The following is an 11656-nucleotide window of genomic DNA, read 5'->3' on the forward strand; positions in this document are numbered from 1 at the left end:
GCCCAGAGGCTATCTAGTCATGGTAGACTTCAACCTTAATTAACAGAGTTTTCCCATAGTATTGGACCCTATTGGGTCCAAAGCGGATAACCCCAAAATGGCAGTACTGCTGCCAATGTCATAAATGAGAGTCTGGGTTCAGCTCAGGCTGAACTCTGACAGGGTAAACAGGAAGATTGATAGTAGACAAACAAAAGCCTAAAATTAGCGCTTCTCAGAAAATTGTGAAGTGGGTCTCTGTTCTTCAGGAAGAGCTTTACTTCCCTTCTGCCTCCATGGCCCACCTCTGGCAACAGAGGATCTAGTTTCCCATCAACACGTCCCTGTAACACACACCAAAGTCCCCACACTAGCTCTCAGGCTTTTTGGATTAAACCTTCCTTCCCCTGCTAATCTCATTTCCAGGACGTTCCCACTTACATGTTTCTTTCTGCTGCAATTTGTCCATTTTAAACTAGCAAGGTTGGGGGCTGGTGAGATGGCTCAGCAGTTAAGAGGACTGACTGCTCTTCCGGAGGTCATGAGTTCAAATCCCAGCAATCACATGGTGGCTCACAACCATCTGTAATGAGATCTGATGCCCTCTTATTCGGTGTCTGAGGACAGCTACAGTGTACTTACATATAATAAATAAAAACCACAGGGCTGGAGCAAGAGGAAGAAGGGAGGTGGGGGGGGGGAACTAACTAGGCCACCGGGCATTAATCCCACTCTTAATCCCAGCACTTGGGAGGAAGGCAGAGGCAGGGGCATCTTTTCTATAAGAAAGCATGCTGAACAGGCCAGGACCTCCTCCCCCTATGACATCTGCATCGGTTCCTGCCCTGACTTCCCTCAGTGATGGACTGTTACCTGGAAGTGTAAGCTGAAATAAACCCTTTCCACCCCAAGTAGCTTTCGTCACGGCAACAGTAACCCTAAGATTGTATTTATGTTTGGCATCAGATGTATGGAAGAGGGGTGCAGTAAAGAAACTGCCAACATGACCACCCCACGATATGGTTAAGATTTTTGTTGTAGACATGAGAGAGAGAACAGCCACAGGCATCTGGAAGAATCCAGGGCAGATAGAGAAAGTAGTAGACTGAACATGGCCAACAGACTGGGCCTTGCCAGGGCTGTCGACGAGAAACAGGAAAATGGCCAGAGATAGAAAATAGGTGAAGCATATTGAGAAGGTCAGTAGTAGCAGGAGCTGAGTGAAAACACCTTGGCTACAAGAATGTGTAACTGGGGGGTGGGGAGGGTCAGGAGACTGAAACGTCTAACAAGTGCTTGTGAGTGAGTAAGGACTGAAGGAGCCTGGAGGCTGACAGGAACCTTGCTATGCTGATATGTTAATTGGAGAGATGCAAGTCACTTTTGCTGGAGGTAAGGGAAATGAGTCTTTTCACTAGACCAGAACTAGAGCTTCACAAGTTCTGGAGGAAGGCTGTCTTTTGTCCGATCATCAGAAATCCTCCTGTAGTCCAGATTGAGTTAACTAGTGGATCCTTGAACTATCATTTGAAGTTTGAAGAACTGGAGTTTCCTTTGGACCTGACAAAGACGTAGTTATACAAAGCTAGTTTCTGTATCATTGGTATCATTTTTTTGGAGGGGGGGAGGTACAAAACCAAGACCCAAGGTCTAATAATAAACTACAGCTATGGGATATTTGAACATTGCATTAGGCTGTACAAACAAGGAAAGGATAGTTGTAGGGCGCAGGGCCAAATATTATTATTTGTTGTTGTTGCCAAACATCGAAACCACATCTTATGTTGTCCCAAAAAAAAAAAAAAAACCAAAGACAGTTTACAGGTATGAAAAGAGTCGGCGTTCGAAGCACAGAAGCTAAGCTGTAAGCTTTGAATTTGAAGTCCAGAAGTTGAACTCGATGTTGAGTTTACCTTTGCTAGACTGTCCCCCCCCCCAACCCACCCCCACTCGCCACTGGTTAAAGACGGTCCTGGTGAGTGGTATTTAAAGTAAAAAAGCTTGGCATGGAGCACACATCTGTCATCTCAGCACTTGGGAGGCCGAGGCAGAACGATCTCTGCAACTTTGAGGTCAAAGTAGTCTTTAATTCAAGTTCCAGGGCAACCAGGGCAACACAGGGAGACCTTGTCTCAAAAAACAAAACAACCCACCCTCCAAAAAAAAACTCATAGAAAAAAAATATTGGTAATGTTCTAGGTTGGGTTAGACTCCAGAGCCGCCTGAAGGAGCTGGTCCTAAGCTCTGACTTTGTGTCAAGAAAAGTATCTTCCCGTTCTTCACTGGAGCAGAGCTGGTAGTGTTAACGTGGCGTGGCGGGCAGCCTTTGAGCGCGCTCCGGTCGTCATGGAAACCCGGGGGCGGAGCACCCAGTGACGCACGCGCGTTTTCGGAGTGGCGTCGCGGTGGTTGCCGGGAGCGAGCGTCCAGCCGCTGCACCAGGAAGTGGAGGGCGGAGCCTGGGCCGAGTCGCCGCCTCGGGCTCCGTGGCCAGTGGTTCGACCCCCTCAGCAGGTCCGCGCTGGGCGTGCGCGCGGCGGCGGGGCCCCGCTGAAGAGGGGCGGGAAGCCGGGCCGCTGTGGGCGGGTGTGCGTGCGTGCGGCCGACGCGGAGGCCGGGAGGCGGCGCGGGCTGTGGGCGCTGAGGTAGGGGCCGCGGCGGCGGGCGAAGGGGCGAGTCCCTCGTGGGACTCCGCTGCCCTGAGTCGGGACGGGGCTTCCGAGGGGACGCGCGTGAACGCCACGCCGCCTAGCCGTTCTCCAAGCCGAGCCCCTAAAGGGGCTCGCTCCAGCCAGCATTGTCTTTTAGGCCGGACGTCCATAAGGCAAACTTTTGGGTTGGAAAGCGGGGAGCTTCCTGATGGGCGAGCGGACTGTGCCGCCTCTGGGCCCCTGGGTTTTTACCTTAGCAGCCGAGCTCAGCCTGAGTGGAGTTAGGGACACCGTGATGTCCCCTTCCGCCTGTCGTCTCCCCTGCCTCTTCTAATGCTGCTTAACTTTGGAGTTGTGTGGTTTCTGAGAAGTCGAGAGGCATTTTCCAGATCGAACTCTGCGGTCCGTTTCATGGTGTGCTCCGGTGCCAGGGCGAGCCGAGAAGCCAGAGGCAGGAGTAGACAGGCTGGAAGATTGCAGATTCTGGGGTGGGAAAGAACCGAACAGTGGAAATTTTAAATGTTAGTTTCCCGGTATCTTATCCACTGTGAAACGTAACCAGCTCTCAGTCGTATATCCTGCTCGGGGGTTTTGATTGGCCAAAATAATGTAAAGTCGACGTGGGATATAGTTTCTCTACCATACAGGTTAGCCCTAAGATGTGCAGTGCAGTCCAGATGTTGTGTAGAACTTTTGCAAAAGGAAGAATAGTTAGTTGGGAGACCGGAGAGTAAACGGCTTGCTCTGAGTGCCTTTGTTGGTATCATATTGAGGTCTTTTTTTACTTTAGAGAACTTTGGTAGGGTTTCAGGGCTGGGGCACTTGACTTTTTTCCAGCTGTGGCCTTACCAGTGCCTCACCTATTCAGGTTTTATTTGTTAAAATTAGACGTAGCACTAATGCGTAGTCTTTCAGACTTGTGGGCATTATGTAGTTAAGTTTTTCAAAGTTGTACAGATTTGGTCTGTCTTAAAGTCTTCATTAGAAGTCCAGACTAGTCATCTGACCTTATGAAGTAAACTAGAAATGTTCCTATTTCAGGAGCTGCAAACGGCCTGTTTCCTCAGTCTTCTCACGTGTGAATTTTTTATTTTATTTATTTATTATATGTGAGTACACTGTAGCTGTCTCTAGACACCCATATGAGGGCATCAGATCTCATTACAGATGGTTGTGAGCCACCATGTGGTTGCTGGGATTTGAACTTAAGACCTCTAGAAGAGCAGTCAGTGCTCTTAACCTCTGAGCCATCTCACCAGCCCGTGAATTTTTTTAAAAATTGTTTTCATGCTTTCCCTCCTCCCTATACCTTCCTCACTTGCATATTAATAGTTAATGTTAATGTCTTACCTAATACAACCCAAATGACAATTACTCTTGGGGAAAAAAAAACCTTTCATAAATACTTCTCACTTTTACAGTTGAGCCAAGTATGTACAACACTGACAGGGGTCCCCCTTCCCCGGAAGTTCACACCGAGTTTTCCTTAGGAGTGTTTTTTGAACCTGTCACACTGCCACATGCCTCCAACAAGCTGTATCTCCAGTATCCATCTTCCTGTTTTTTTAAATCAAGGAACTCAATGCATGTGGAACCAGTTAGGGTGCTTCAGCTTCCCTGAAGATGTGGAAGCAATACTTAGTAAAACCTGAACTTGAGTTTACGGTTCTTAGGCTAGTGACTTAGTACTGTACTTTAATGATGCTGGGCTGTGCAGTGAGCTCCCAGTTGACATCACAAAGGCACAGTTGCTGTTCCATTGTGTACCAGGTTGCTAGGCATTTATGCTCAGTACAAAAAGATGTATTAAATGTGTTTTTCAACTTAAAATATTTTCAGTGTATGAAAGGGTTATCAGGGGCTGGTGAGATGGCTCAGTGGTTAAGAGCACTGACTGTTCTTCTAGAGGTCATGAGTTCAAATCCCAGCAACCACATGGTGGCTCACAACCATCTGCAATGATATCTGATCCTCTCTTATGGGGTGTTTGAAGACAGCTACAGTGTACTTACATGTAATGAATGAATAAATAAATAAAACCTTTAAAAAAAAAAAAAAAAGAAAGGGTTATCAGATATAACCCCATTGAAGGTCAGGGAGCCTCTGTAGAGTGGTCTTTCCCCCCTGACTGAAATTAGTCTTTATTTTTTTTTTTTTGATTTATTTATTTATTTATTTTATTAGTACACTGTCGCTGTCTTCGGACACACCAGAAGAGGGCATCCAATCTCATTACGGATGGTTGTGAGCCACCATGTGGTTGCTGGGATTTGAACTCAGGACCTCTGGAAGAGCAGTCAGTGCTCTTAACCGCTGAGCCATCTCTCCAGCCCGAAATTAGTCTTTAATAGTGTGAAATTCATTTACAGGGGCAAGTGTGAGCTTTTCCGAACCCCACTGCAGGGTGCTAGGAAGAGCTGAGAAAAGAATTTTGTAAGATTCTTGGTAATTTAACAGGTGGCTCTTGTGTTCTGGTTGAGGTTGCTTAAAGTTGTAGTTTTATAGCTAGGAAGGGGGGAAATGATCAGTTTAGTTCTACCTCCCAAATCAGGAATTTTTTGTATGCTTTTTTTCCCTCCAGTGTCTTTCTAGTAGTTCTGGCTGTCCTGGAACTCTGTATGTAGACCATACTTGCCTTAAACTCAGAGAAATCTTGCTTCTGCCCCCAGAGTGCTGAGATTAATGTACCACTATGCCCAGCTTCTAGAGACAGTTTTAATATTTTAATCCAGCTTTCTTAGTTAATAAGAGAACACTGGTTTTTAAAATACACCATTTCATTTATAGCAGTTCTGATCCACCCTCTTTTCTTTCCCTTTCCCCTTCCCATTTCCTTTTCCTTTCCCCTCTCCCCTCTTCCACCTTTCCCCCTCTCCTCTCCTTCTCTTCTCTCCTTTCCTTTCTTCTCCCCTTCTCCCCTTCCTCCTTCTCCCCTTCTTCCTTCCCCCTTCCCCCCTTTGACCTTCTCTCCTTCCCCCTTCCCCCCTTCCCCCCTTCCCTCCTTCCCCCCTTTCCCCTTCTCCCCTTCCCCCTTCTCCCCTTCCCCCTTTCCTTTTTCTTTGAGCCTAACTTTGCTTTCTAACTTCTGCCCAGATTTTGTTTCTAGAGCACTGGTACATAGTGTATAATGTGAGCTTCTAGTATGAACTGTGTTTGTAATTAAAAGGTGTGTGTGTGTGAGTGTGGTGCTAGGGATTTAACCCAGGGCCCCATGAAACAAGGCAAGTGCTCTATCAACTGAACTATATCCTCAGCTGGAGTCAGTAAGGGGGGGTAATTTATCTCTGTCTGTCTGCCTGTCTGTCTGTCTGTGTATGTGTGTGTATGTGTATACATAACACATGTCTCTTTCTATATATACATATGTGTATGTATGTCTATGTATTTTATAAAAAATACTTAAGTCATTTATTGCCGTTAAGTTACAAATCTGAATCTACAATCTGGGAAACAGTGAAACTTTTTGCCACAGGAAATCATGTTGGTATATGGCTAACTGAAGGATATACTGTTGTCATTAAAGAAAAGTCAAGAATTCTGAATACTTAAGTCCTTACAGTTACAAAATTTTATTCTCTTGGATTTTTATTATTACAAATCCCAGTAGATATATGCACATTACTACATATTACTAGAGATAAAATCACCATTCAAAATTATTAGTTGCATATTTTGGACTATTCTTGAAGGTAGCTATTTGCACTGATAAGGCAGCAGAGTTGGCTTAGGGTTTCTTGGTTATTCTATAAAGTTGGCATGGTTATTAGAGATAGCATTCTGTGTTTTCCTCTCAGTGAGACCACACTGATGAGTGGCTCGGCAGAAGTGGCTGGGTGTTGTCCCTTTCAAGAGCTGGTTCTTGCATTGCTAACGATACTCCCCACTCATCTCACAGCTGATAAGCTGTGCTCCCCAAAGGAGCTGATGTACTTTATTTGTTACATGACATGCAGACAAGCCAGATTCTAGGTTGTACCTTGTAGGCAAATCTCAGGAATGTCAAAGTATAGCAACAGAGGATGAAGCCATCCACCTACTGATAATCTCTGGCAACTTCTAAATGTCACTGATGGCTGGAGTGGGGAGACCCTAGTTGGAAGCTTAGTTCTCCGGAGTGCTTCCTCTTGAGATAGTCCTGGAAGTCCTTGTGCACCACTGCTCCAGCCCTGGTCATGGCACTTAATGTGCAGCTGCTCTTCAGAGCAGTGACGCTGTATTTTGTGGGAACTAACTTGCCAAGGACTGTAGACTTGGCACACAGGTTTGAGTGATCTGAATTTATATTAAAGATTTGTGTTTGTTTTGTAGCATTATGGACCCAAGCCTGTTAAGAGATCGAGAGCTTTTCAAAAAGCGAGCTCTTTCCACTCCTGTGGTAGAAAAGCGTGCTGTGCCTTCTGAGTCACCCTCCTCCTCATCCAAGAAGAAGAAGGCAAAAGTCGAACATGGAGGATCATCAGGCTCTAAACAAAATTCAGGTGAGGAGAACTGTTTTGGGACTGTTTGTTACTGTTTTTCAGGAAACTAGTAATGGCAAGTTTAGTTTCTCTTTTGAGATAGGGACCCTATGCAGCCCCGGCTGGCCTGGACCTTCCTATGTAGACAAGACTGTCCCACAGAGTTGGCTGCGCATGCCTCCTGAGAGTTGAGAGCAAAGACCTATGCTATCACACCAAGCAAGTTTAATATTCTTGATGAGTTTCAGATTGTTGGTTAAATATAAAAGATGGATTTAAGCCCATAGTATGCTCCTAGAACCCACATGGCAGCTTGCAGCTACCAATAACTCTGGTCTTCGTGGCCACACATGCTGGCAAAACATCCAAAAATAAAATTAAAGGGGAAAAAAGTATACAACACTATTACTATGGGGAAAAGTTTTAAAAACAAAACCAAAAACCTGTGCTTTACTGAGGGTTGGGTTATAGAACATGCTATTTACATTTAAAAAATATTTTTAAAATGTAATATTTTTATTTTATAAACATTTAATATTTACTAAATATTTTTTAATAAATATGGTACAACTATTACTCCCATTTTAGAACATTTCCATTATCACTCAGTGGTCTGATGTGCGCATTTGCAGTGACTTCTGATCCCAGCTCCAGATAACCAACAACCTGCTTTCTGTCTATACAGCTGCTTTTATAGATAATTGCTGTACACAGACTTCTGTACCGGGTGCTCTTTTATTTGCGGCTTCTTTGACTTCATGGTTTTCATTTGTGTCCATGTTATTGGCTGAATCAGTATTTTATTGCTAAGGAGTGACTATTCATTGTATTGATACATCATTTTGCTTATTTACTGGTTGATGGAGTTTGAATCCATAGAGTCTTGCTATGTAGCCAAGGCTGGCTTGGAATTCACTAGATGGGTCAGTATAGTCTCAAATGTATAATTCTTCTGCCTAGAGACTTAGGCTGAAATTTTCTGGATAATATGAATTTATATTTAGCTTTTAAAGAAACTATCAAAATGACTGTTGTGGTTTGGTGTTTTTGTTACTGTGCTAAAACACTGACTGGAAGTACCTTTAGGAGGAAAAGGTTTGTTTGGCTTACAGCCCATCATGAGGGAAGCTGAGGCAGAAACTGAAGCAGAGACCACGGGGTGTGGTGCTCCTACTGGCCTGCTTCCCTTTGTCAGACTCCTCCTCCTCCTCTTCCACCACACCCTCCTCTTCCCCTCTCCTCTTCTTCTTCCTCCTCCTTTTCTTCTTCCTCTTCTTTCTCCTGTAAGATTCACGAATGTGAGTGTTTTATCTGCAGATATGTCTGTGTACCACATGAATGTCTGGTGCCCATGGAGGACAAAATAATTAATTGGATTCCCTGAAACTGGAGTTACAGAGTATTACGAGCTACCATGTGGTTACTGAGAATTGAACTCCTGTCCTTTGGAAGAACAGCCAGTGTTCTTAACCATTGAGCCATCTCTTTAACCTTAGTCAGCCTTCATGTACAACTCAGGAACACTAGCCCAGGGTGTCACTGTCCACATCAGTGAGAGAGCTAGCCCTCTTACATCAGTTATCACTCAAGATGCCCCACAGATGTGCTGTGCACAAATCCTGTCTTGATAGAGGCAGTTCTTTGATTCTTAAGGGTCCCACTTCCCAGATGTGTTGACAATCAAAATTAGCCACCGAAGTAAGTAGATTGTTTTGCCTTTTCACCAGTGATGAAGGAAGGTCTAAGTTGTTCCTCATCCTTACCAGTACTTACTTCTTCCTTGTCTTTTTGTTTATAATAGTTCTTAGTGGATGTGAATGAATATTACTGTGGGAGTATCATTGTGTGTTTTTATTTATTTTTTTGAGATAGAATCTCTTGTGTATTCCAAGCCGATTTGTAGTTCATTGTATAGTCCAGGCTGACATCAAACTCAGGACAGTTCTCCTGCTTCATCCTCCAATGCTGAGGTTATAGGCATGAGTTATGAGCTTCATTGTGTTTTTATTTTTCTTCTTCTTTGTTTTCTCGGTTCTTATTTTTGTGAATATTTACCTGCATGTGTGTATGTGTACTTCATTTGTGCCTGGTGCTTTCAGAGACCAGAGAGGATGTTGAGTCCCCTGGAACTGGAGTTAGAGATGACTGTGAGCCATTGTGGGTACTGGAACCCAAACTTGTGCAAGAACAGCAAATATTCTTAACTACTGAGCCACTTTCTAGAAAAAAACATTGCTTTTTTCTGTTTTGTTTTATTTATTTCTTTACACTGATCCTACATGCCCCTCGTTTGATCTCAACTTATCTTTTAGACATATTTGAATGTTCTTATTCATATTTGATATATCTCAGCTACAAAAACTGGGAATGACGGCACAAATCTTAATAGAGCATCAGCAGTTCCATCACACTCAGCAGCGTTTTTAAAAATTATTTTTTAATGATTTATTTGAAGTGCATCGGTGTTTTGTATGCATGTACGAGTATGTGTCTGTGAGGGTATTGAATCCTCTGGAACTGGACTTACAGATAGTTCTGAGCTACCATATGGATTTGGGAATTGTACCTGGGCTCTCTGGAAGAGCAACCAGTGCTTGTTTTTTTTTTTTTTTTTTTTTTTCTTCAGATTTATTTATTTCTATTTATATGAGTATACTGTTGCTGTCTTCAGACACACCAGAAGACTGCATTGGATCCCATTACAGATGGTTGTGAGTCACCATGTAGTTGCTGGGAATTGAGCTCAGGATCTCTGGAGGAGCAGCCAGTGTTCTTAACTGCAAAGCCATCTCTCCAGCCCCGCAACCAGTGCTCTTAACTGCCGACCCTTGTTTATTTTTTAAGAGACAGTCTTACTGTGTAGTCCAGATTGGCTTCTCTGTGTAGTCGTGATTGGTCTTGAACTAATGGTTTTTCTGTCTCAGCCTTCCAAGTGCTGGGGTTACAAGCATGTTCATGCCCAGCTTGTTCCCCCATCCCCTTCATAGTTTTCTACAGGGAATATAATTTTTTTTTCACCATAGGCAGATTAGTAATAGGAGACAAAGACTTTAGAAGTAAGTGTGCATTTTTGACTTCTCAGTTTGGATCATAGAACTGTGATCTTAGGAAATAATGTTAGTATATATGCTTGCATGTGTGCCTATTTTACCCATAACACATGTTATAGCAAGGAGTTTCCAGAGCCCTTTGGATGCAGTATGTATTTTTAACCCCCAGAATATTATATATTTTTGCATATAAGCTATTAATTATAAATACAAAATGAAGCAATGTCATTGTAAAGACAGATAAACAAAAATACAGCTTCATTTTTTAAGGTTTCAGCCTAAAAGTTGTATTATATATTATATAGTCTCCTTATTCTTGGGAATGCATTCCAAGCATCTATATGTCTGAAACTGAGTAGTGTTGAGCTCTGCGTGCATTTTGTTTTTTCAAATGCACAATTTTATACAGCTAAACTTGTAAATTGGGTACAATAAAAGATTCAAAATAACTAATAACAAAGTAGAACCACTAAGAATTATTGTATTAAAACTTAAGTGAATGTGGTCTCTCAGAATATTTAATTGTGATTATCTAATTGCGATATCTTGTGATTAGAGATGCTATAATTCCTGCATTGTGTTAGGCCACTATAGAAGGGTTGCTTGAACACAAACTGCAATCCTTGGTAGTGGATCTGACATCCTAGGCGATTAGGTCATCACTAACACATGGGTAGTATACAGACTGGATACACTGGAAAGGGATGACTCATGGCCCAGGATGGACAGAGCAGGACAAAGAGCTGTCATGTGGTTGGGAATTGAACCTGGCTCCTTTAGAAGAGCAACAAGTATTCTTACCCACTGAGCCGTCTTTCCAGCTTCTAATGTAGTTTTTAAAAATAGCATAGAAAATAATGGATTTCGTTATGACATTGTTTTTCAGACATGTATAGATTATTTATTCTGAGGTAATTTCCTGGAATAAATTTGTAGCTGCTGTTTATGGCCTAAAGGTAGTGAAACGGTTTTCTTAGATTTCTTCATAGCAAAAAAGTATTAAGAATGTAAAGTACGTTATCTGTGTGGCCACTGGGGTAACAAGAAGTAAAATGAGGTGGAGCGATGGCTGGCAGGCAGAGCTTAACAGAGTACTTAACTGTTCTTGAAGAAGAGCTAGGCTCACTACCTTGCACCCTCATAGAAGTTTAGGTCTCCAACTCCAGTCTGGGGCATCTGATGCCCTCCTCTGGCCTATGTGGGCAGTAGGCACACATATATAGTGCACACAAACACAGGTGAAACATTCACATGCATAAAATAAAAATAAAGCTGGGTGGTAGTGGTGCACCCCTTTAATCCCAGCACTTGGTAGGCAGAGGCAGGCAGATCTCTGTGAGTTTGAGACTAGCCTGGTCTACAGAGCGAATTCCAGGACAGCCAGTTCTATACAGAGAAACTTTGTCTTGAAAACCACCAAGAGAGAGAAGGAGGGAGGGAGAGAAGGAGGGAGGGAGGGAGGGAGAGAGGGAGGGAGGGAAGGGGAGAGAGAGAGAGAGAGAGAGAGAGAGAGAGAGAA

General features: G+C 43.4%; 1 protein-coding gene across 3 annotated transcripts in view; it reads left to right on the top strand.

The window, feature by feature from the left end:
• Nucleotides 1–2470: 2470 nt before the first annotated feature.
• Gtf2e2 (general transcription factor IIE subunit 2) overlaps nucleotides 2471–11656 on the top strand; it is a 45066-nt gene continuing 35880 nt past the window's right edge. Inside the window, exons 1-2 of one of the 3 annotated variants that reach the window (XM_028768230.1) lie at nucleotides 2471–2493; nucleotides 6939–7108. In XM_028768230.1, the coding sequence (XP_028624063.1) occupies nucleotides 6943–7108 (166 nt within the window). In that variant the 5' untranslated portion in view covers nucleotides 2471–2493; nucleotides 6939–6942. Of the gene's footprint in view, nucleotides 2494–2573; nucleotides 2625–2957; nucleotides 3033–6938; nucleotides 7109–11656 lie in introns of those variants that run through there. The other 2 variants (XM_028768229.1, XM_028768231.1) reach the window with 2 other exon arrangements.

Source organism: Grammomys surdaster, unplaced genomic scaffold (assembly GCF_004785775.1).
Source record: "Grammomys surdaster isolate TR1022 unplaced genomic scaffold, NIH_TR_1.0 185, whole genome shotgun sequence".
In the NCBI taxonomy this organism is placed as follows: domain Eukaryota; kingdom Metazoa; phylum Chordata; class Mammalia; order Rodentia; family Muridae; genus Grammomys; species Grammomys surdaster.